A 25,879-nucleotide genomic window follows, 5' to 3' on the forward strand; every position below is an offset into this window, starting at 1 on the left:
CTTGAATACACTATGATGAACGTGTTCGAATTAATTAAATTAATTAAAATACATGTTTAAATTATATTTGTAGATTTGAGACATAGGTTTTATAAATACAAAGAAAGCACTATAAGAAAATAAAGAGAAAATAATAAAAGAAAAGCCAGATTAAAATGATTAAATAATCTTATATTATTATCACTATACCGTTGATCATAGTACACAGTGTGAAAATTGTTTAAAAATGAACTGATATTTCCATAGTAGTGCATTACATATGTGCTGTTTACTGCATATTGATTTATTTACTGACACTGACATAAAGTTGATCAAATCCTTATACATTTGAAACAGCAGAGAGAAATCCTGGAGGCTAAAACATTATAAATTCCAGTGACACTGGGTCAAAAAGAGATTAATTTGTCTGAAATCACTGTTGTTCAATCAGCCGGATTTTCAGTACAGGTATCCAGCATTAAGATACTTGCGGCTGACCATGACTAAAACCTCTTTTACAGCGTGACAGTACTAAGTGCTTTGTGATGTTTACTTGAATGTTAGATCTAAGACATTTAACAACTTTTTTTTTGTTGGTAAGAATGAGAAATCTTGCTGTCACTTTCAAGTGTTAATGGCAAAACTGTCACAGTGTGTCTCTGCTCATGACACTCAAAGTGTTGCAGCATGTTTAAAAGCTGGGGCTGTGAAGACTCTCTCATAGTGGAGACTGCAGCTGTGGGTAGCGCTCTTAATAGAACATCTTCAGTGTCTCACCGAATGGCGTGCTTCTGGAGACAGGATGACGGGACGTTAGGGCAGCTGTCCATTTTTAGGTGTCATTGTGCTTCAGAGAGGTGGATGTGGAAGGCCTCGATGTGGGTTGAGAAAACATAGTATGTTTGGAGAGGCTTTGAATCTGTAAAGAATTAGATCAATCCTGTATTACACAAAGACTACATAATCATTTTGATTGAAAACATTATACAGAACCTAACATTTAAGGGATGATTATATTGGCACTTAAGCTTTAAAGAGATAATCCATCCAAAAATATCATATGCACATAGTTTCAAACCTGTATGACATTCTTTCTTTCTTCTGCAGAAATTTTGTGTTGCACAGAAGGAAAAAGTCATACAGATTTGGAATGACATGAGGGTTAGTAAATGATGACAGCATTTTCATTTTTAGGTGAACTGTCTCTTTAAGGCACACAGCACTAATGTTTCTACACTGACATATGCATATGCAGAATTACCACAATTAACCACGATTGCCACAGAAAGTGAAAAAAGATGTCTCACATATTTAGGCAACAAAAAAAATCCTCATAGTGCATTTTTGTTTCTTTGTCTATTATCTTGCTTTTGATAGGTCTATTAATTCTTAATATTCTGTTGCAGGCCTAGTTATAGATTTAGTGTGTCTTTGCAGATAGCATAGTGACATGTAGAGTCAGATATTTGCATTCACTGTCTTAGAGATTGGTTTTGTTGAATATATAGTAATATAGTAAGTGTATTTTTGAATGAATAACAATAATAATAATAATGGGATGACTAATTATTCGAATTTAAATGCATTAAAAAAAATGTTGATTTGTTTTCATTTTTAACTATTTATTTTAATTTTATTTATGTATTTATTTTCTATTTTTTTTTAAATTATGTTTTAAAATTAAAATGAATTCAAATTAAGTATGTATTCAAATTTATTTAAACATGTTTTTAATATTCTGCTACCGTGGTCTACTTAGAATTGATGTTATGATGAAGTCCAACTCATTTGTCCTCTGTCTTCAGTCCTTCAAGACTAAAGCTAATAGCAGTATAAAGAGCAAATGCGAAGTCAAAGTACAGTCTATCTCAGCACAGAGTGTAAACGTGACAAACCTCCTCACATCAAGAACAGGAAACCAAAGACAGACTTGAACAGACACTATGACTGCAGCAATATTTTTTTCTTTCTCTGCTTTCTTCTAGGGCAGAGACTTTCTGCATCTCTTTAGTAAGTACGTGATTGAAATAGCTGCATAAAGTAGCTGTGATAATGGTTTGAGGTTTCAAGGTTCTCAGAGCATTCACTTTTATGAGAAGAAAGAATGAGATGTAAGCTTTCACGACCACACTCTTAAGAAAAATGGTTCTAAACAGTACCAGAAAAGGGTTCTTCAGCTTGTAACAATAGCAGAACCATTTTTAGTGCTAAATAGAACCTTTTTTATAGGGTTCCATATAGAACCATGCTTTGAAAATGCTATATAGGACCTTATTGGTGTTATAAATAACCTTTTTAATGATAGTTTTTCATTAATATTAGTATGTTAATATCATAGTATTTTTTGTATACATTATTTATTAATATTGTTTTTTTACCCCTCTATCTGCCTGGTCTTATAATATCCTGAATTAGGGTTTTACATAAAATCAACAACAACAGCAATGTGTCAGTTAGGTACTTTTTTTATGTGAAACTGTAGCAAAAATGAAAAAGTGTTCTAACAACAGTTAATAGCAGAATACATTAATGAATGACAATTCATTGTGAAAACAATTGTTTATGAAGGCCAAAAGTAGTATGTGAGCACTTCAGCATAAAAGGGTTCTTCAGAATGCTATGGTTCTAAATAAAACCATTACTGCATGTAAAGAACCTTAAAGAACCATCTTTTTTTTAGAGTGTTATTTCTAAATTTGAGACTACAGCTCAACCAGAGAGCAATCAGAGATGGCACATGGCTTAGCAGCTCTTTAAATAAGGAGATTTGATCATAGCCATACACAGCTCTCAATTCAAAACCACGCATGTGGGAATTAACGTTGAGAATGCATACATTCCTATTGCTGTTTAAAACACAACAGCATTATATTTCTACATCAGTACAGACTGATATGAGAACTTCTAGCTATCACAGAACTCTAATACAATCTCCCAAAGAGTTTTGACTACAACATTTATGAGCTAAACACAATGCTATCAGTAACAAACCAGATTATGAGAAATAAGAATCCATCTAATTTAATCAGACTGGCTCCCCTTGCCACCGAAACCACAGAAAATCAGTCAGCAAGCAGGAGGTGTTTAGGGGCGCTCACACCTACAGGTTATCTGATAGTGGCAGTTTCTCACCAGACCTCAAACCACTGACAGTGTTTCTGTTCGCTACAGATAGGGAAGAGTAGGAAACATCATGGGCAAATTTTTGCATTAGAATCAAAACTACAGGAAAGTTTCTCTCTGTAAAATCAAACTTCTTCATATATTGGAAAAAAATATCCATCTAGGAATTAAACAATTTATTGGTTTTAAAAGAAGAATGCCTAAGAAATGTGTGTGTGTGTGTGTGTGTGTGTGTGTGTGTACCTGGTATTTATCACGTTATGGGGAACAAATGTCCCCACAATGATAGTAATACCAGTAAATTTTGACCTTGTGGGGACATTTTTTAGGTCCCCATGTGGAAACAACCTTATAAATCATACAGAATGAAGTTTTTTGAAAATCTAAAAATGCAGAAAGTTTTCTCTTTTTTTTTTAAATAATAAAAAAAGATGTAAAAATATGTAATATTTATTCAAATATTTAATATTTCAATATTTGTATTATTTTAATAGAAATTATAAAAATAACAGAATAGAATATAAATTATAAAATAAAAATAGATAATAAATGCAAGTGACATCGCAAATAAAGTGTATCAAATGAACTGCAGCCTGAAGTGTTGTAGAGCAAAGGTTTTCATGCCAAGTAGTCTAAATTTGAAAAAGGAGTTTATTCAAGTAAAATTTATATATTTTGTTAATATTGTTTTTATTAGAAAAAGATGTAGGTTTCATCAATTGTTTATTCATTTTATATGTTGTTATAAATTTTAAAGAATTTAAAATATATATTTATTCTCATAAATATTGATAATTTCTTTTTCTTTAAGATATTTTGTAAATTCCCCACTGTAAATATATTAAAACTTAATTTTTGATTAGTAATATGCATGGCTAAGAACTTCATTTGGACAACTTTAAAGGCGATTTTCTCAATATTAACTTTTTTTTTTTTGCACCCTCAGATTCCAGATTTTGAAATAGACGTATCTCGGCTAAATATTAGTCCTATCCTAACAAACCATGGGAAGCTTATTTATTCAGATTTCAGATGATGTATAAATCTCAATTTCAAAAAATGTACCCTTATGATTGGTTTTGTGGTCCAGGGTCACATATATGTTAGCTACAGACTGATTGTTTGTCACGTGGCTTTATTCTCTTCTTGTTGCACCATGTGAACAGCAGTTTATCTCACTAGCACCTTTTTGACAATGCTATGTTGCAAGACAATAATGAACCAGGCAGCACGGTTAACCGGTTACAATGGGAGGAGGTTTTCCGTTATCTTTGTAATCAGCTATGCTCATCATGAACCTGCAGGTCGGGGTTTCTGGTTGTAAATCTACTGAACAGTGGGGTGCTACAAATCACATGGAGGCAGACGTGTTGAGAGGTGCTAAGAGTTTCCTGGCCATTGTGTGGCTATTTGAGAAAATGTTCTCTCAATAAGGAGAAGTTTGGCTCCACAGCATGCGTGCGTGATCATGGCTCTGATGGCTTATTGTGACACGTGTATTTGACTAATTTCATTTCATGTCAGAAGTTTCGTTTTGGTTCCTCTGTGCCTTGATGTGCTGCAGTACCTAGCATTAGCATGCTCATACATGTATTAGCTTCACTATGTAGCTTCTGACACAGTAACACAGTCTAATTGTAATCTGCGGTCTTACTGGAAGATTTATTTGTCTGGGTGCACCACCTCGGCTTGACAAGGTGTGTAAAACATGTGGCTAGCAAGTGACAATCAAAATTTTGAAAATGTTTACATCTCAGAATAAGCTGGAGTTGAATTTCCTTGCTTAAAGTAATCATGAAATTAAAATTCACCCTGTCTATTTTGTAACTGCTTGTTATCCGGAAGTAAGCTATTTTCTGTGAGACTTTCACTTCATTAAGCACAATAGGCAAATAATAATAACAGTGCAGTAAACTGTAAAACTATTTGAACTACAAACCAGTGTGTTTAAGATTATAATGATAAATGAAAATAATATGATAACAAATACCAGTTTGCAATATGTCTGGATTTGTACATGTAAAATAACTGAATGTGTGATATACAGTATATATATATATATGTTATAACTCCGATAGAAATAACCATGCCCTCACTCTAAATTTTTTCTTTTACATAAGGTTTAGGCCCATTCATGCCAAGAACGATAAATAGAAAGATAACAATTATGATAACTATATTATCGTCCACCCCAACAGATGTTTTATAAGGTTCTGTTGTTCACTGTTTTACATTCTTATGCTCTTTAATGTTGAGTAGATTCTGATTGGGTGTCAATGTTTCTATCATTCATCAGTTGGTAAAATGTACTAAAAGTGATTCAGACTATATTGTTCCTCTGTGTTGGACTTTTCTATTCTCATAGAATTGGAAGGATTATTAAAACTTTATAGTTATAGTTATCGTCTTTGGTTTGGACAGGCCTTCACGCTCAGATGTACAGTGGGTACGGAAAGTATTCAGACCCCCTTACATTTTTCACTCTTTGTTATATTGCAGCCATTTGCTAAAATCATTTAAGTTAATTTTTTTCCTCATTAATGTACACACAGCACCTGAAAAAAAACTGTTGTTAATTACTCATCGTCATGTCATTCTGAGCCTGACGTTTGTTCATCTTCAAAAAAACACAAATGAGGATTTTTAATGAAACCTGAGACATTTCTGTGCCTCCACTGAAAGTCGAATTTCTTTAAAAAGTTGATTTTTCAAAAAGTTCATAAAGACATTGCAACAGTAATCCATATTAATTTGAGCGGTTTAATCCAAGTCTATTGATCACTTTTTATGATGAACAGATTTTATGTTTTAACATATACAGGTGCATCTCAATAAATTAGAATGTCATGGAAAAGTTCTGATCAACACACATACATAGAGCACATCAAAAACGGTAAACAGAAGCATAACCATACTTGCTTGACACATGATAGCAAACCTCATTAAGGGTGAGTAACTGATTAGTAATTTTAATTTTTGGGTGATTTAACCCTTAAACGACAGACTTTTACTTTTCATTTGTGAATTAGCTAAAATGACCATAAATACTGATTGTCCAATCACTCAGGAGCAAAACTGATATTCAGTCTGTGAAGCTATGGATAAGTACACTGCTGGGCCTATTGAAGTGCAAAAAGATAAACTGATGTGCCATGAAATGAAAAAGGTCAAACATACTTGAATTTGTAACTCTGTGATCTGCTTTTGAAGAACTGCAATTATGGTCAAGTTTGCTGCTTCTTTGTCCTGCTTTTCTTTTCGCTGTGGAAAAGGTAAACACCTCTTAAATTCACTGAAGCACAGCAATTGGAGTCACAATATGAGCAGTAAAGTAACATTCAGTGTTTTGAAATTAGACTTAAACTCATCCGAATCTTTTTGTCTACCACCATCGCACCAGACTAGCCCATACGGTGCAGAACTCTTTTGCAGTGACATTAATGCAAGCAGTTGTCTGTTTCACATCACTGTAACGTGAGATACAGTGTTGGCATTTTCTTGCAAAATCACTTCTGCATAAAAGAGCTGATAGACAAGTGCAATGTGGAGGCCTGGTCTGAGTGTGTGAACTACGCCAGCATCTGAAGATTTGGCCAGCAGAGTGAGAAAGATGTTATCATAGATCTGCTTCTAGAAAAGCAGAAGATACCGGTTCCCTCAAAGCTGTTTGGGTGATCAACAGACAGGCCACTCTTGCACATGTGTGTCATATGTCATGTGTGATGAATAAATGGAACAGTCGCTGATCTGAGCTTTACAAATGAACTATGTTTTTGGACTGTGATTAGAGCTCATGGAAAAGGCTTGTATATTGTGAGGTGCTTTCATTTCCTCTGTCAGTGACTGTCAGTCAGTCAGAAAATTAGTTAAAGGAATATTCCGGGTTGCTAGAATTTTGGCATAATATTAATTATCACAAAAATCACAAAACAAATTTGGTTACTTACAACGGAAGTAAATGGGGCTAATATTTGGAGTGGTTTTAAAAGCAAAAAATCTGTAGTTTAAAATTCCATAAAAGCGCTTACATTCATTATTCTGTTAAAACTTGTGTATTATTTGACTGTAAAGCTGTTTAAATCATATTTTAGTGTTCATGGCATTGTATTGTCATGGTAACAAAGTTTTAAAATTGAATATAACTTTACACGGAACAATGTTATTTCACACCAGAATCATGATAATGCTCATATTGTTTACGTCTTGTGGCTGTACAATTGAAACAGTGTTTTAGTATTTTATTCTATTCACTTCCATTGTAAGTGCCTCACTATAACCCAGATTTGTGCTTTTTTGAAGAAAAATGCAGACAATTGGGAATCACTTTTTGTGGTTTCATGCCACAAATGCTGTCGGCTACGCTTAACTTGTGCTCAACCTAAAATATTCCTTTAAGAGGTGAGTGAGAGAAATTTAATGATGCTCTTTGTACAGACCAGGATTAATTTAGCCTAAAGGAAGTCAGCGAGGGTAAATGACACTGTAATTAGACACCTCCAGACTGTCAAATAGCAGATGATGTCAGGTGTGGTGTTACCTTGTATTGAACAGTTGAAAACTGCCGTCTGCTCTGTTGTAACTGGCTGCACAGATCTTGGTTCTGAGATGTCAGCTCCTGTAGATGATCTTGCTGGCTGTTTATGTGTGCTTCAATTGGTTTTAGCTGGTTACTGTAAATTTTGTTCTGTAGTGAGAAGAGAACCGTTAATACAAGAGGATTGAACAAGAGGTCACATTTAACAACCCCATGTTTTACTCCATAGTTTAGCATTGATTTGCAGTACTAACTGTGTAAGTGATTTCAGTTTGTCAGAATCTGATTTAGGTGTCCTGTCTTTCGAACCCGTAGACATTTCTAGACATCTTTGTAATGTTTCCCAATCAGAGATAAGAATCATTTTGAAATCTCAGGATGTTTCATCATGATGCAATGACATTGACAAATTCTCCAGTTGGTAAATGAAATATGTAGCCTATGCATTTGAATAAAAATAAACAAATCATAATTAATCAAATTAAAAGTAAAAATCATAATTAATAAAATAAACAAATCATAATTAACATAATTAGGAGGAGCTTCTTCCACTAGGCCATCAGGCTCCTAAACTCAAACTCAGTCTCTTAGCACCAACATGACTTCACTTAATTATCAGTAAGACACTTAATATACTGACATTGTTACTTGCACACAGCAATTTCTGTAATATTTGATTTATTTACTTTTTTACCTCTATTGCTACTATGTAAGTAGCCTGTACAACCTGTTTGCACATTCTTCTCTTGTACATTCCTGCTCATCTTAATATTTATTAAGTCTACAGTATACTGTCCTGCGCATTTGATTTTATTCTTATTTTTTGATCTTACTTTTTCCATACCTATATTTATATATAATTTTCTTGTGTTTGTATTCTTTAATAATTGCACTGTCCATGGAGTGGACCTGACTTACATTTCACTGCTGGTCATATATTCTCTATATAACCATGTATGTGACAAATAAAAAATCTTGAATCTTGAATTACCAAAAAGTTAAAAAGGGGGTTTTTAACTCAAAAAAGTCGGAAAAGAAGACAGATACCGAAATTCTGAAATGCAGTAGGCCTAAATCAAATGCAATTATTATAATAAATGATTATAATGTGAAGAAAAAAGTTTTAAATAACTTTATTATATATTAAACTAAATAATGTTATATATTACATATTACAATAATATTACATATTATTTAGTATTATATAACATGCCTCAGCAAGCAAAGTCCCATTTTTCATTTTCCTAGTTAATTAATAATTAATCACCTCCAGCCACATATACACAAACTGGACCAAATTTAGATTTTTTTAAGAAAGAGTAAGATTTACGTTTACGATGAAACAATTTTCACTATAATATAGTAGCCTACATTTCACTAATAATTAGGCCAATAGAAAATGGTAAGTAACGTTGATTTCAATATAAAATTCATAACGTTAGAAAAATGAATACAGGAAAGTAATACATACATTTCACATTTGAAACGTATTAGAGCCCACGCTTTTCCAGCATAATGATCAATCCAAAAGTTTTTTTTTTTGGTTATTTATTTTTTTTGGTTATTGATTTTTAGAATTACTGGCTGTGTTAAAGTTAACAGTTTAAAAAGCTAAAAGTCTGATTGCGGCCATTTCTTTCTTTTCTCTTTTTCCTCTTTTTTCGGAAAGATAAAGACAACAAATACAGCAAAAAGACTGTAAAGCGTCATCCTCTCTCTATCACGCAGCACGACTGAAGCGAAACGGATTGCGCGATTCACACGGCGCTGCTGCCTTGATCTGCGTCGTGATGATCAGTGCGCACCAATGGGTTGTTGAAGCAACGCTACTAGCGCGGTTTAATTCCCACACTTTAATGCTATTTATAGCTTCTGAGAAAGAATTATCTCAACTTGCAGATCTGTATGCAAGTGAGAAAGAGAGGGACCTTTATTGGTTTATTGGAGAGACTCAAATGTGAATCTAGGCCAGGCTTTCGTTGTTCAAGTCTCAGTGATTATCCCCGTGCACGCGTGCAAATGCAAGAGTGTCATAGGTTGTTATATATTTTTATAATATCATATATAATTTATATATTAAATGCACTTAATATTATAGTGTATTTAAGTGTCATATTTTTTACTTAAAACCAGTTCCAGGAGTAAGCGATCAGAACTAAGCGTTCATTGCTCTTTTATCCCACACATTGCAGTGCATAAAGTTGTACAGTAAACCAGCAGATATGATCAGCTGAGGGTTTTAACCTCTGTCTGCAGCTTCATCAGTCTGTGGCGGCTCTCTTTAAGCGCGGCTTGAGTGCGTGTTTCCTTTAGTCTTGTGCTTAACAGCTCCACCTGCAGTTCATTTTGTGCGCTGCTAACCTTTTGCTGACCTCCGCACTGCACCTGCTGCCTCTGGGAGAGAGACAGTGAGGTTTTGATAACCCTTACTTATGGTATGTTGAACAATGAATATCTTCTTTTCTCTACCCCCATCCAAAGTTACCTGCCATTTCTCCTCTAGGTCTTTAATGTGTTGTTTTAGCACTTTGAGTTCAGTTAGTGCCTCTGCTTCCTGCAGTCTACAGCTGACCAGCTCCGTCTGCAGATGCATCACACTGTCCTCATTAGGCACAGCCTACAACACAGAAACACACACATTTTAATTACGGAAGCAACCCCAAACCTGTCTAAATATCAGCATGTGACGTCTAACATGCTTTAACTCACTATAGCCTATGAATAAACTAAGGATGACCTATTTTTGTAGGCCAAAACCTGGAAAAGAGTTAGCATTTGAGTACTTCCGGTTCCATCGTTAAAAAAATAAAAATAATTCGTTCTGAAGTCAATCATGCTTTTGAAAACTGTTCTAACTTAACCTCTCAGGGATATGTTTTGTTTGTTTAAATAAAGACTGAAAGAGCTTAGCGATGGTGACATTAACTTTTTACTTCCGGCGATTGTATTTAGGCTTCAAATGAATTATAGTTGTGTTTATTTGTGAAGACTATCATGATTAACAAAATGTGTAAGAATCATAAACTTTTATTGGATGCAAAGCTTATTTTTTGCAGTAATCAAAAATGCAATGAAAAACTCCTGCTGACTTTTTTCTCTCAGAAACCAGGGTGATGCTATCTTCTGGGTTGGCCTACAATTTTAGGTCATCACTGCAGCACTCTAAGACAGCACTCTAAGACACTCTTAATACTTCATATTAATGTGTGTAAAACAAGTTTGCATGGAAGATTTGACTTCATTTTGACCTCTTCCATCTGCAAGATGTTTGCCTGCATCTCTTTTAAAGCGCTTTGTGACCTGGCTGTGTTTAGCCGAGTTTTCTCCAGTTCTTTCTTCAGCTGTGACACCAGTTTTTCTGAGCACCTCTGGAAGGTCGGCACATGTGGGAGTAAGAGCGTGAACATATCTTAAGAGAAAAAAAAATTAACATTAACATATAGGCACTGCAATAAACTTACCTTCTCCAGTAAAGCAAGCCTCTGCTTTAAATGTTTGTTCTCTGAAGAAAGTCCCTTGAGATAAGGCAAAAGAACAAACTAAGCATTTTCAGTGGCTGAAAATGGCTTTGGTTTTGATTCAGAATCTGAAGACCGATTTTTCTGTACTGTTGAGAAATATTATGTGAAGAGAAACAAACAAGTACTCACATTTAGTTCTTCCTGCTCCTCCAGCTTTTTTGTCTTGATATATGCATACTCTTGTCTCAATCTAAAACCAATCAAATCAATCATTTTGTTTGCATAGACAATTGGATATGCAAACACGGGAACAAAGAAAACACATACTGTTTCATTCTGCTGGGGTTGTATTTTATTTGATATGCTGCTCCAATGATTCCATCAGGATCTGAAGCCCATGATTCCAGATTCTGCAAGCACTGAAAACAACAGAATCACTCTGAACACCAAGAAAATTAAAAGTGGCAGTATTTCAAAGACATAATGATTGTAAAAACATTTTTAAAAATCCTTAACGCTAACAAGTGACAAACAAAAACTAAACAAAAATGTAGTTTCATTGAGGTGCTCCATTACATTCATCATTCCCTCTACATCAAGCTTGATGAGTTCTGTCTGCTTCATGTGAAGTAAAGCCAAACCAACCCGGAACACGATCTCCAAACCCTACAAACACACGTGTATATATATATATATATATATATATAATCACTGATACTGTCAGTCAAATAATATTTAGATACTGGCGTTGTTATTGTTAGGTAAAAGTACAAATATTAAAAGGTTTTCTGTAATTGAAAATAAAATAAAATATTAGATGAAAAACTTAAGAAAACTGAAACCTAAACTCCGCAACTACTGATAGAAATAAATAAGATTAAATACAAAAATTACTGTTACGGAATGTCAAATTCATGTTCAACTAAATCTGAAATAAAAAAAAAAAAAATTAATAAAAAAAAAAAAAACATAATTACTAAAACTAAAATGAAAACTGAAAATATAAAAATAAAAGCTAATCCAAAACACTAAAATAGAATGTAAATAATACTAAAATATCACTGGCTGGTTATTTCTTATCTATTATCTATAAATTTTTACATAGAAGTTACATGCCATGCAGTGTGAAGTGATGGGTTATGATGAGATGCAGTGACGTGATTAATTATACCTCGCACATGAAGATATCAAAAATCCTAATGGCAGCTCTGATTGGTAAAGATGAGAGGAGGATGTTGAGAAACCAAGAGGAGGAGAACACAGAGGTTTGAAAACCCTGAGTCTGGAAGTGGGAATGAAGCTCAGGAAGTTGATCCTATCAGAAAGAGAAAAATATTATCAGACATCAGATGAGTGGAGTAAGATGTGTCGCCCCCTTTAGCTACAAAACTGTGTACCGTTTTTGTCATGTGACCACGTATTGGTAAGCATTTTTATGCTAAACAACATTCTATGTCCAAGGAAATTTTTAGGTCAAATAACAAATATCATATACAATGCAATTCAAAAGGGTCATTTTTATGATTTTGTAAAAAATAATTAACAGTTAAATAATGTTATTTTAAAATGTATGTTCATCAAAGAATCAAAAGTTATCACAGTTTCAAGAAAAATATAAAGCAACACAACTGTTTTCAACATTGATAATAATAAGAAATATTTCTTTAGCACTAAATCAGCATATTAGAATGATCCTTCAGCAGGATTGTGTGATATTGAAAACTAGAGTAATGACTGCGGAAATTTTTTCATATTACATATAAAATATATATTTAATTTTTTATTAAAAAAAATATATATATTTTTAAATATATTTTATATTACATATAAAATATACTAAGATATCTTATAGACAAATGTATTCTAATTTCGCATTGCTTAGAGGACACTTCGCATCGCATTTCTTAACCCCACTATTCCCTACTTACAAAACACCAAATCTGGACATCTACAAGAAGTTCTTGTCAAATGTGCAGTTTTTAGAAATCTGACATTTATCAGGAAATGGAAAGATACTTCAGCAGATCGTTTGTAACATGCTTTATGTGGCTTACTCAGCTCAATGTTTTTGGAAAGGACATTTTACAAATAATCCATGTGCTTTTAAATAGTGTAGAATTATAAGTGTTTACCTTAATCATAGCGTCAAACTGGTGAATGCAGCAGCCGAGTTCAACCATATTGGATCTATACAGATCCCTCATTCTGAAGTCCTTCATTAGCCTCACAAAAATGTAGAAGGCCTCCTCTTCAGCCATCTAAAAGGTAATCATCTCAGTTCATTGACTGGTACTAGCTACAATTTGTAAGTACAATTTAAATTAAAAAAGCAATTCATTACCTGTGTGAGCAATAGACCTACAATAAACACACTTCCCTGACAATAGCCAATCTCTCGGTCTAAGATTGAGTAAGCCTGTAATTAAAGCCACATTGTGTTATGTAAATGCATAATTCCTACACTTTTTTCTGTATGATCACAGGTATAGATTTTCTCGGTTGTCTAACCTTCAGCACATTAAACAGTGGTTTCTGGCAGGTAGCGGCCTTGTTGTGAAAGAGCTGGTGTTGAGGGAGGATACGTGTCAGGTCTCTGAGTATCAGCGTCTCAGAGGGAGACGAGCTCTTCAGCAGATCTGAGTACTTCTGTCGCACGGCCACATTCTGAGCGTCACACAACAGCTGCCACACAGCGGGCCGCAGGTGAGCAGGGACACCCCTCCTGATCAGCACCTGAGGGAAGAATGGTACGGCGTGACGAGACTGAAATCATGACATGAAACTGGTGGATCTATGAGTTGGTTACCTTGATCTGTCCCACTTTTCTCTTGCGCCAGTCGTCCCATTCTTTAATGACATTGCCCCATATGTCATCATCAAAAGAGAAGGTTTTGGGTGAGGTGGGACTTTGCAGGACCCCATTCAGAGGGTACAGAGACTTCCTGTCAGTCTCAAGCAGCCTGTTGAGAAAAATAGCCTGTTTAGGAGTGTAGATCTTATGTGTACTTCTCAAGTTCATATACCAAACAGAACTGAGGGATTAATTATAAGGGATGAATGACTTAATCATTCAACGAATCATTCAAAATCATTTTATTAATTAATAAAAACCTTAATTCTTTACAATAATCCAGAAGAAGTCAGTATTTAAGCTGTGTAAACAATTGTATATTTAAAAAATGTAGTAATATATACATACAGTATTTGAAATACATCTAATAATGTTAATTCTGAATGTATATGAAAATAAATTAAACAAACAAATAAATAGCATAATTTTAATAAGTACTATTTTGAAATGTATGATAAACATGAATATTTTAAATATACATAAATTATTTGCAATACATATGATAATGTTGGTTTAATGCTAAATGTCAATAAAATAAATAAACAAACAAATAAATAGCATACTTTTGATAAGTATATTTTGAGATGTATGATCAACATGAATGATATATGCATGCAGTCTTTAAAATTATTTTGAAAGAAAGTTTGTTTGATGCTTGATGTCATTAAAAACAACAAATCTACTTTTGATAAGTTCTGTTTCAACATGATCAGCATTTGAAATGCATCTAATAATGTTTCATGTTGAATGCCATTAAAAAATAAACAAATAAATAGCATACTGTTAGTAAGCACTCTTTTTAAATCTTTGATATACAGTACATGAATGTGTGTGTGTGTGTGTGTATGTGTGTGTACTTGTTTATGCTTCACTGCAAAAAATGGCTTATCTTATTCTTGTCTACAGGTGCATCTCAATAAATTAGAATGTCGTGGAAAAGTTAATTTATTTCAGTAATTCAACTCAAATTGTGAAACTTGTGTATTAAATAAATCCAATGCACACAGACTGAAGTAGTTTAAGTCTTTGGTTCTTTTAATTGTGATGATTTTGGCTCACATTTAACAAAAACCCACCAATTCACTATCTCAACAAATTAGAATATGGTGACATGCCAATCAGCTAATCAACTCAAAACACCTGCAAAGGTTTCCTGAGCCTTCAAAATGGTCTCTCAGTTTGGTTCACTAAGCTACACAATCATGGGGAAGACTGCTGATCAGACAGTTGTCCAGAAGACAATCATTGACACCCTTCACAAGGAGCCACAGACACTGCCAAAAGCACCAAACGTTGGTTAAATGATCATGGTGTTCGTGTGCTTGACTGGCCAGCAAACTCACCAGACCTGAACCCCATAGAGAATCTATGGGTTATTGTCAAGAGGAAAATGAGAAACAAGAGACCAAAAAAGGCAGATGATCTGAAGGCCAGTGTCAAAGAAACCGGGGCTTCCATACCACCTCAGCAGTGCCACAAACTTATCACCTCCATGCTACGCTGAAATGAGGAAGTAATTAAAGCAAAATAGTAAAAGTATCTTGATTTAAGAATTTTTAGATATTTTGACTAGAAACAAGACATAAATACTAAGTAAGATAAGCCATTTTTTGCAGTGTACATTGTGGGGACCAAATGTCCCCACAAGGATAGTAAAACCTGAAATTTTTGACATTGTGGGGACCGGCCTGCGGTCCCCATGAGGGAAAAAAATTATTAAAAATAGTAAACGATGTTTATCTGAAAGTGTAACAATGCAAACAGGTTTTCTGTAAGGGGTAGGTTTAGGGTTAGGAGATTGAAAATATCGTTTGGTCAGTATAAAGTAATAGAAGTCTATGGAGAGTCCCCACAATTCACAGAAACAAATGTGTGTGTGTGTGTGTGTGTGTACTGGTATTCCCTACGTTATGGGGACCAAATGTCCCCACAAGTATAGTAATACCTGTAAATTTGGGGATATTTTTTTAGGTCCTCATGAGGAAACAAGCTTAAAAAACAGAATGAAGTTTTGTTGAAAATGAAAACAAGTTGGGCACACAGTGTGGAAAAAGAGATGTCTCACTAACGTAATGTGTAACTTTTTAGTTAAAGTTGTTGTTTTTTATAGAAAACAGCATGGTATGGGTGTGAAGAAGTTACCTGTTCTGTTCCTCTAGTTTAGCGAGTAACTTCATCTCATCCACACTGAGCTGAGATCCCGTTGAGGGAGACAGAGATGGTACAGTCAAAGAGTCCATATGTAATGCCTTAGAAACTGAGTGTCTCTCTCCAATGAGCTAAAACATCATTAAATGACAGAAACACAAAATACAAAAAAAAGTACTTATGGATATATACTGTATATATATATATATATATATATATATATATATATATGTATTTGAGTATCTATGTATATGTGAAGATGATGGAATATAAACATATCAGTGCATTGCTTTTTTCATACACATGTATCACAACTACATTATACTGTATATCATATATTATGACATTTATATCAGGATCATTGGCCTCATAATAGTGAAAACTGAGATTTCTTACCAGAGTGCAAGATTCTTGGCATTTGGGGGTATGAATGTCTCCACAAAATCTTTCCTCTGTCAAACTTGTTCCAGTGACAGAAGGTGTCACACCGGGTTCTTCCATACTGCAGAGGAAAAAACGACAAAACAACAAAATAATCACATGTCGCTTTATAGCAGAGTCTCACACGCTGGTCAAAGTTCCTCAAAATAACAGCTCTGTCAGTGACTCAGGAGCTTGTTTTTAAAGTAACCTGACTGAGTGAACAACTTCCTCTTACAACTTCTTTTAATTTTTAGCTGACAAATATGGGCCCCGAGATAACGTTTACCTTGGGGACTCTGCCTGCCAAGAGAGTCTGCTGCATTGTTAATCTCATCAAGTGCTGTGTGAGAGAGAGCTTTGACAGAGAAGCTACCCTATATGCAGAAAGGAAGTTTTAGGGTCAAGAGGACTCTGTGTCAACATTAGGTTGAGTTGCATCTACTTTTTTGCACCACCCTTTTTTAAGGAAGTTCACACTGTAGTCATGGATTGTTTACAACCTTATATGAACATTTTCACACCACATTTATTCACACCACTCATCGAAACACTTTACAAACTGTGACATTTACTTTAAAATTCTAAACAAGTGTTAACTAATGAGTGCTCATTTGTTTTGTTGTCTATTTAGTCTGCATTTAGCCCTTCATATTATTATTTGTGTGTACTGTGTTATTGTATATTGTTGATTATATTGTTAATTGCAACTTGTGAAGACTTAACAAGAATAAGTGCATTTCACTACGGTATCCTGTACATTTCAAAGACACGTTAAAAAACTAAATCTTGTGAAAACCGTAGTACACTTTAGCATACTTTTAAAAATAGCCTATGTATTATGGAAATATAAGTGTGAAATAAATGTAATGTTAATTGTTAATTGCAGTTAAATGAAAATACATGATATAAAATGCAATTAGCTGAACTTGCTGACCTGATTTCATCGTTACGTGTAATTTCATAATTACTTATAGTGTTGAAATATGGTTCAAGCGTACTGTTAAATGTACTGAAATTTATGGTTAACCAAAATATACTTAAATGTAATTTCTATTGAAACTTGCATGTCGTGTATTAAAGTAAATAAATAATTATACATTTGTAATAATGAACTTGAAGTTGGAAATCTATCTATCCATCCATCCATCCATCCATCCATCCATCCATCTATCTATCTATCTATCTATCTATCTATCTATCTATCTATCTATCTATCTATCTATCTATCTATCTATCTATCTATCTATCTATTCAGTTGAATGAAATGTTGAAGTTTGCATGCATTAGATTACAATAGCCTGCCGTTTATCCTCCAGGACGCTAGAGGCGCCCACACTTTTGCCTCCGAGTGCTTTGATTTTTCGGTCGCAGCGCAGCATGAGCTTCCTTTTCACAGTGCAGCGGGAGCAGTATCGGAGTCTGAAGACTTCTGTCTCCCAACCTAAAGGAGAACAAACGATCACAAAATGGTCAGTAAATCACCAAAATACGATGATCTACTCATTACGTTCCCTCTCCCGCCGTTTCAGCTCGATTTCCATTAAAGATGAACACTTGAAGCGACGGGATGGTTATAGATTATAAATCGATCAGACCAATCGCTGTGTGAACGTCATTGGCACATTTCTCTCTAAATACTCAAATAATGATATTATTGACACTGAAGCGCATAAAATAAACATTTCTCCCTCTGGAGTGGGTTTTGTTTGGCCTGGTTAGATGTTTATTCCTCTATTCAGTTTTGTGTTTCATGTTTATTGTCACGCAGCGCATTGCATCTTTTTATTATGACCAGAGGTGTCCAAGAGTGTCATTAGTCAGATTGCTTCAGATTATGTTCTTTTTGACAGTACTGCTTGTCAACAGTTTTACAATTGAGTTATTTTTTTTGGCAGGGCTTCGTTAAGGTGGTTAAGAACAAGGCGTATTTCAGGAGATACCAGGTCAAGTTCAGGAGGAGGAGAGGTATGTTAAGGTGTTTTCTTAACTTTGTCTTAACTGAAGGATGTTTTCATTTGTCACAATGAAATGACCTGAATGTATTACTGATGTAAAAACTTTTCACAACAATCTATGCTGGTCTGACCGCCTGACCATTCTGGGTTTTAGCTGGCCAGTTAATAAAACCCCTCTTAAGACCAGCAAGCCAGCTTCGAATGGTTTTTCAACAGTTGACTAACATTATTGACCATTTCAGAGGGAAAAACTGACTACTTTGCCCGCAAGCGCCTTGTCATTCAAGACAAGAACAAGTACAACACACCGAAGTACAGGATGATTGTTCGACTCTCCAACAGGGATATTGTTTGCCAGGTACAATTGCCACCATGTCATCTTTGCCAGCAGTACTGAAATGTTATTAATTAACATTGTGTTGCTGAATGTATCAGGACGATTTTGCGTCTTTCTCAGATCGCATATGCCAAAATTGAAGGCGACGCGATCGTCTGCGCTGCTTACTCTCACGAGTTGCCAAAGTATGGCATTGCTGTTGGACTGACGAACTACGCTGCTGCCTACTGCACCGGTTTACTGTGTGCACGCAGGGTAAATGTCCTCATCAGTTATGAATGGTCTGGTACTCTTCACATCTCAAAGTATGATCATATTCAGACTTGCTTTCTGCTTACAGCTGCTGAATAAGTTTGGTCTGGATAAGGTCTACGAAGGCCAGGTTGAGGTGACTGGCGATGAATTTAATGTGGAAAGCATTGATGGCCAGCCAGGGGCGTTTACATGCTACCTGGATGCTGGACTCGCCAGAACCACCACAGGGAATAAGGTGTTTGGAGCTCTCAAAGGAGCAGTTGATGGAGGACTGTCCATTCCTCACAGGTTCGTACATGCAGTTTATTTTCCCAGTTTGCAAAGCTTAGATTGTGGACTTTGATTCTGCAATTTTGGGTGCTTTAAAAAAATCTTTAATAGAAACATTAAATATTCTTCACAAAAATATTGTCTGTACAGATGACCTGAAGTCACTAATGAACTCTAAAATACCACAAAAAAAATTTACTTAAATCCTTCTGACACAGTCTGATGCTGCGTTCAAGTCCTTCTGGGACGTTCGTACTTACGAGTTGACAAGTCGTAATTACGACGTCAGTCAAGTCAGTTTAGTCGGCACAAGATGGCGGTGTACCTTCTTTTAATAAATTACAAGAAAATACAACAGGGTCTGTTAACTCTGCTTATAGAAAATGAAGAGCAAAGAATTCGCATCAGGTGTGTTTTGCGTTTTTAATATTTTTAAAACATGCAACATGACAAATCAAAAGATTTTTCACCTATATGTGCAAAAATGATAGCATTTTTTTACTTGGATTTCATTAACTAGCTGCGTAACAAGAACATGACCAATTTAAGTTTATAGGACAACTAAACTATCAATTTAAACAAACATTTACCGTCAACTACAGACGTTGCATCCATCGATTCTGCCATGTTTCTCATTGACACGCCCCCAACTCGGAAACTCAGGGCTTAAAGAAAATTTTGAGTTTCCCACTCGTAATAACGACTTTGTGGTGGCGTTCATGTGCGTTCAAATCGTAAATACAATCTATCCGACATGACTTGAACGCACCATACGGTGAAGTTATATTAGGAAGAGGAAGTAAATGGACTTTTATTTGAATTAAATGTATATCAGATTCACTGTCTGCACTACCATTGGTAGTGGCTGCATGTGTCTGTGGATTTGCATTAAATTGAACTCAACTTTGTAGTAGTGGCCAATAAGGATTTTGGACATCACACTTTAATTTGAGGATGGTAAATAGCATGCATAACAATCCCTGCAGTGAAATTGATATTTAATTTACATTTTTACTAAATTAAAAATAATTATTTGGTTAAATTATAATTTATGCTTTATATAGTAATTTCTTGATTCTGTAGTCTTATTACAGTTTCACAAATACAGAAATACCCCTTCAGAAGCACTCATGCTTCACCTGTCCTGTCTGGGGAACAGCGCACGTTCTCTTTTGTGGCTAAATGTACTTTTTATAACTCTTTTTAATATCAAACATGTCCCGCAGGAGACTGCATATTATGACTGGCACGTTTGGAAGATTTGGACGTTAGCTTTGGGCTTTTAATGATGGGTGAAATCAATTAATGGAATGTGGCACAATAATTGTTGATCTTGATTGTTGTGTTTTAAACATAACAATAGAAATTAAAACTATAATTTGATCAATCACACTGCCCTACTACCTACTCAGATTGACATCTAAATAATCTTAATGTTTTTTTTTTCTAATTGAGGCATGTTGTGCAGGCAAGCTTACTTATTTTAGCTTTTTGAGGTTTTTCAGAGGTTTTATGTCTCATTTTTCATCCTTATGGGAATATTGACAATACAGCTTTTTTCTCAGCACTAAACGGTTCCCAGGCTACGACAATGAAAGTAAGGAGTTCAACGCGGAGGTGCACAGGAAGCACATCATAGGCCAGAATGTGTCAGAGTACATGAGCTATCTGATGGAGGAGGACGAGGACCAGTACAAGAAGCAGTTCTCCCGCTTCATCAAGAACGGCATCACACCCGACTCTGTAAGAAACACTTTGCCGGATCACTTTACTGGCAACATTTGTTTGCTTTTTGTAATACAGATGTGAAACAAGAAAGTGCCATGATGTCCATCAAATACTGTATCATCTATAGATGCACATTATTTGTGGCATGATGCTGGTGACTAAATGTCAGTTATTTGTGTTGCAGATTAACAGATGTATACAGCATAATATTTGAAAATATATTTTTACAAATTTATTGTAAATCTTGTGCTTTACCTTCACCTTACTATTATAAGATTATCTGGTTACTGCAGGTTGAAGAGATGTACAAAAAGGCCCATGCTTCCATCCGTGAGAACCCAGTTCATGAGAAGAAGCCCAAGAGAGAAATCAAGAAGAAGAGGTGTATTTTCAGGCTTTTATCATTTCTTCAGATTTTTTTCTTAAAGGGATACTCCACCCCAAAAATGAAATGTTGTCATTAATCACTTACCCCCATGTCGTTCCAAACCCCTAAAAGCTTCGTTCGTCTTCGGAACACAATTTAAGATATTTTGGTTGAAAACTGGGAGGCTTGTGACTGTCCCATTGACTGCGCAGCTTACACAGAATAGCGTATGCTGCTTGCATTCAGTGGTTATTCTCCAAAATGGTGGTACAGTGATGCGGAGAGACACAGAGGAGACGAATTGTTGAATAAAGTCGTTATTTTTGTTTTCTTTGCGTACAAACAGTATTTTTGTCGCTTCATAACGTTACGGTTGAACCACTGATGGCAGATGGACTATTCTGACGATGTCTTTCATACTTTTCTGGACCTTGACAGTGTAATTTATTTGGCAGTCAATCGGACAGTCACAAGCCTCCCGGTTTTAGTCCAAAATATCTTAAATCGTGTTCCGAAGACGAACAAAGCTTTTACGGGTTTGGAACGACATGGGGGTAAGTGATTAATGACAAAATTTTCATTTTGGTGTGGAGTATCCCTTTAAAACTGCTCTGCCTACTGACAGTCATGGAATTGATTATTGCCATGAAACTTGACAGTGTTGGCGTGTTGTAGTTTTGATGGCAAAACTGTATAAATGTTCTTTACTGTTGGACATGCTGCTGTTAAATCAAATAGTGGTGTTGACTAATGGCGCTTTTCCACTGCGTGGTACGACTCGACAGGGCTCAGTATGGCACGACACGGCTCGGTTTGCGTTTCCACTGCAGTTCAGTACCGCTTTAGAGTGGGCGGGATTATTACTTTCGATCCTTCGCTGGCTGTGCTGATTTAAATCTAGCGGTTCTGTTGTGTTTGTGTCGCAAGTTCAGTGATGCAGGTAATGACGATTCTCTCCGGCCAATCCGTGATCAGCAGAGTTTACACGTCACGTTTTGGTAACGGTACGGTTCACTTGGAACTTCAATCGAGATGGTACTAAAAAGTACCAGGTACTGTACCAAGTGGAAAACCCCCCAAAAGTGAACCGCACCGTGCCGTACCATGCCGTGGAAAAGCGCCATTAGATAAAGGTTTTAGTCTTGAGTGTTCCCATAAGGTCTCACGGGTGATGCTTAAGATGATGCAAATATGCTGTAGCTGCTACTTACAACAGTTGCATGTCAGATGTTTATATTTTCAGGGGGGTTTTAAAATTTTTTTTTTTACACTATTCTGACCATACAATGTGTTTCTTTTTTCATTACTGATGAATATTGTGTTGATAGGTGGAACCGTGCCAAGCTGACTCTGGCCCAGAGGAAGGACCGTGTGGCCCAGAAAAAGGCCAGCTTCCTCAGGGCTCAGGACGCTGCTGCAGATGACTAAAGAGATGAAGTGTCAACTGCTCCAAAGAAAGTGTGTACCTTATCCAAATAAATCATTTGGAAAGAATACAGTGCGTTTGTGGTCTTTGGTATTGTAGAAGATGAGAAAATGTTGATTTGACAATGAAGATGGATTTGGGATATTATTTAGCAACACTTTTAATGTGCAAAGTCATGCAATCAAATCTTATAAAAATCTCAGTTTAACTCTTAATCAGCAGCAGTGTGATTTATGAATACACAAAACTGAAGAAGTCTGATGACAGAATCTGAAACATCCCACTGAAAAATGGTCCATAAAAACATGAAGCAATCTCTTCGTAAGTACATCAAGAATAATGACTGTGATAAACATTTCATATTGTTTTTAGATTAAAATTTAATTTTTACCATATCAAGATGGTTTTCACAAGCATGCCTTAGAAGTACAAATTAGGAAACCAACAAACCAAAAAAAAAAATAGATCAATGTTTTGAACTATCATGGTTGAGAAGGGCCTCCCAGCATCATTTACACGACTCGCTCTTGTAAACATTCAGATCAACAAGGGCAAACTCACACTACAGAACTGTAAGACTACCTGAACTGCTGTGGTGTTTACACTACACAACGAGGTTTCTTGTCATCTTGTCATATCAGCACGCATGCTACGCAATACAATGTTGACGAGGTTCACAAACTACAAGACATTTGGTCAACATTTTCTCACAATTGCATGCAAGTGATTACAAGATTTTTCCATTTATACCATCTGGACTGTTGTTGGCTGGATTAGTTCCACCTTGTCATTGCATCGCACAGAAGCACACCATCAGCAACCACAACGAGCACTGATCTGGCTGCAATCCAGGGGTTTTGTCACAGACCTTGAAAATCCAGGCAAAAGTTGTGTAGTGTGAGCTGCGTTAACCCTTTAAAACAGGATTAGGTATCACAAACTAATTAGCAGTTCACAGCATTTATTAAGTTAAAATGTTCATTTCAAAATATTATTCCAAGGTAATTCATGTTTGTAATACGTTAAATTATACAAATTGAGATGGTGTAAATGTATTTGTACATATATAAATTAACATTAACATAGACTAATGCTTTAAAAGTATTGTTTTATAACCTTGTTTTAAGTACTATATCAAATTTAACCTTATTGCAATCTGTTACTTTCAGATCATAGACAGTCTGACCATTTCCAAGAATTGCCCAAGTACAAAGAATGAGGCGTTTTCACCCACAAGCATCGAACTAAAAAAAACGCACGCACTGGCAACATGCATATCAAGGCATTGGATTAATGTGCCCATTTCAAAATGGCTCTTTTATGGCTCTTTTTGCTGTGCTCATGTAACAAACATTACAATAGGAGACTTACACAACCACAGTCTGTGGCGAGTGCTTTCTATGTTAACATCCAACAATGGATGCAAAGTTAGTGTCATTTGCTCCTTCATGAACTCTGAAGGAAGTGTAAAATAAACATGATCACTGTTCAATTGTGTGACAACAAAGCACGAAGACACGAAACTAAGAAGTGAACGTTACTCCTTAAGTTCTTAAATTGAGCCTGAGCAATAATTCCTCATGGTTTTAATTCTACCTTCGTCGTGAAAAATAACTTAAGTATCAAAGTAGCAATGAATATTGCCATCAGCCTATTTTCCAGCCACTTTGCTACCAGCATTGTAATCTCCAGCCAGATTCACAGTGGCCTGAAGTGCTTCAGAAGACATTCAAGAATCTGAATGTTGTCACTAGTGCATCTTAATTTCTCTTCAGGAGTCATTGGTGTGTGAGATCTGTTTCCATAGCAGTGTCTTGAGGTTGTTGAGAATGAGCGAGTGCTCCATTTCCATCTGCTCAGCTGAACCTTTGAGAGCCATGCAGGCGTACAGCTGCTTCTCCAGCTCTTCCTGTAGATGGACCGGAGCTCCTCGTAGGAGGTAATCCTTCAGTGCTCCGCAAGCCCTGGCCAGGTTGGGTTGAGCCACCTTGGCCATGCAGCGGTGTTCTGCGCGGTCGCACGAAGTCCTACAGTCTACACCGTAGACGCAGTCCTCATCATCCTCACAGCGTTGAAGGATCATGGCCTGTTTGAAGGCCTCCTCAGCTACTACACGCCGCCCGTCCACCAGCCTGAGGTCATGGCGATCGGTGTAACCAAAAGTACTGGCTCTCATGTCGCACATTAAGAAGCTCCCAAAGGTACCGTGGAAAATGTCTTCTATAAGCTCCAGCAAGCCGATAAAAATTTTAGCCTTGCGGGGCCAGGAAGGAGTGAACCACTGGTCCATGTTTCGCCGCATTCCCGTAGGAATCCAAAGTTCCATGGGCCATGGCAGGCTGAGCCCGTACAGAGGAGTGTGAGGCACCCGTTCCACTACGTACAGGTCCCCACAGAAGCCCAACAATCTAGGTGTGTGCTCTCGGTCCTGGAGCACCACTGCTAGCAGAACCTCGTTGAGTTGCAGCAAAGCCCATGCGGACTTGGCTTCTGGGAGAGAGATGTGGCCGTCTTTATTGCTGTCCGCCACTGAAAGAATCAGGCTTACCAAACTGGAGAGGTTGGCTTGCTCTCCAACTTTTGCCTGTTGAAAAACAAAAAAGAATTTGCGTTGATTTTATGATGTTGTACAATTCCAATTGATGTCAACTGACTTCAGTGAAAAAAGAAATGCCAAAGCCCATAAGGGTGCTTTCACACTAGCACTTTTGGTGTGCGCTCAGGCCATCTTACTTAGTTTGAATGATGTGAATGCTGTTTTACGAACTTTGGCACACACCTGAACACCATACAAGACTTCATTTTAAAGGGGTCCTATTATGCTCTTTTCAACTTCCTTTAGTATGTTGTAATGTTGCTGTTTGTGCATGAAAAAGATCTGCAAAGTTCCAAAGTTCCAAAGTTCCAAAAGGGAGTTATTCTCTACATCAGTAAGCACTGTTTTCTTCCGGGAACATTCACGTCACAATATCCCTCATTTGAAAATTTCTGCCCAAGGTATAAGAAAAAAAAAATTATATAT

General features: G+C 35.9%; 3 protein-coding genes across 3 annotated transcripts in view; 1 reads left to right on the forward strand and 2 right to left on the reverse strand.

The window, feature by feature from the left end:
* Positions 1–354: 354 nt before the first annotated feature.
* On the reverse strand, positions 355–16,571 carry evi5a (ecotropic viral integration site 5a). The gene is made up of 17 exons (XM_016277176.1): positions 16,493–16,571; positions 16,091–16,227; positions 13,904–14,057; positions 13,606–13,830; positions 13,439–13,513; positions 13,230–13,355; positions 12,269–12,412; positions 11,674–11,763; positions 11,425–11,516; positions 11,287–11,347; positions 11,098–11,151; positions 10,885–11,004; positions 10,122–10,253; positions 9,881–10,030; positions 7,640–7,786; positions 6,280–6,363; positions 355–898 (listed from the first exon to the last, which is right to left on the reverse strand). Exons 2-17 carry the CDS (start codon positions 16,186–16,188, stop codon positions 812–814), a joined length of 1,839 nt encoding a protein of 612 aa, XP_016132662.1. The 5' UTR covers positions 16,189–16,227; positions 16,493–16,571; the 3' UTR covers positions 355–811.
* Positions 16,572–17,886: 1,315 nt separating this feature from the next.
* Positions 17,887–22,925, forward strand: rpl5a (ribosomal protein L5a). The gene is made up of 8 exons (XM_016277138.1): positions 17,887–17,988; positions 18,415–18,484; positions 18,717–18,832; positions 18,932–19,066; positions 19,152–19,354; positions 20,902–21,079; positions 21,358–21,446; positions 22,760–22,925. The coding sequence occupies exons 1-8, from the start codon at positions 17,986–17,988 to the stop codon at positions 22,857–22,859; spliced, it is 894 nt and encodes a 297-aa protein (XP_016132624.1). The 5' UTR covers positions 17,887–17,985; the 3' UTR covers positions 22,860–22,925.
* A 218-nt stretch (positions 22,926–23,143) lies between these two features.
* dipk1aa (divergent protein kinase domain 1Aa) overlaps positions 23,144–25,879 on the reverse strand; it is a 27,549-nt gene continuing 24,813 nt past the window's right edge. Inside the window, exon 3 of the mRNA XM_016277165.1 lies at positions 23,144–25,441. Coding sequence (XP_016132651.1) covers positions 24,629–25,441 — 813 coding nt within the window. The 3' untranslated portion in view covers positions 23,144–24,628. The remainder of the gene's footprint in view (positions 25,442–25,879) is intronic.

The sequence above is a fragment of the Sinocyclocheilus grahami genome, unplaced genomic scaffold (assembly GCF_001515645.1).
Source record: "Sinocyclocheilus grahami isolate Dianchi unplaced genomic scaffold, SAMN03320097.WGS_v1.1 scaffold109.1, whole genome shotgun sequence".
In the NCBI taxonomy this organism is placed as follows: domain Eukaryota; kingdom Metazoa; phylum Chordata; class Actinopteri; order Cypriniformes; family Cyprinidae; genus Sinocyclocheilus; species Sinocyclocheilus grahami.

Bases quoted from the DNA above. Each gene is read 5' to 3' on its own strand.
- rpl5a (XM_016277138.1), top strand. The intron at 19,355-20,901 runs GTTCGTACATGC...CTTTTTTCTCAG, and splicing joins GGACTGTCCATTCCTCACAG to CACTAAACGGTTCCCAGGCT. The intron at 21,080-21,357 runs GTAAGAAACACT...TGGTTACTGCAG, and splicing joins ACGGCATCACACCCGACTCT to GTTGAAGAGATGTACAAAAA.
- evi5a (XM_016277176.1), bottom strand. From the start codon at position 16,188: ATGGACTCTTTGACTGTACCATCTCTGTCTCCCTCAACGGGATCTCAG. The intron at 11,517-11,673 runs GTAATGGAGCAC...TGTTGTTTTCAG, and splicing joins ATGTAGAGGGAATGATGAAT to TGCTTGCAGAATCTGGAATC. The intron at 6,364-7,639 runs GTAACACCACAC...CCTTTTCCACAG, and splicing joins TTTCAACTGTTCAATACAAG to CGAAAAGAAAAGCAGGACAA.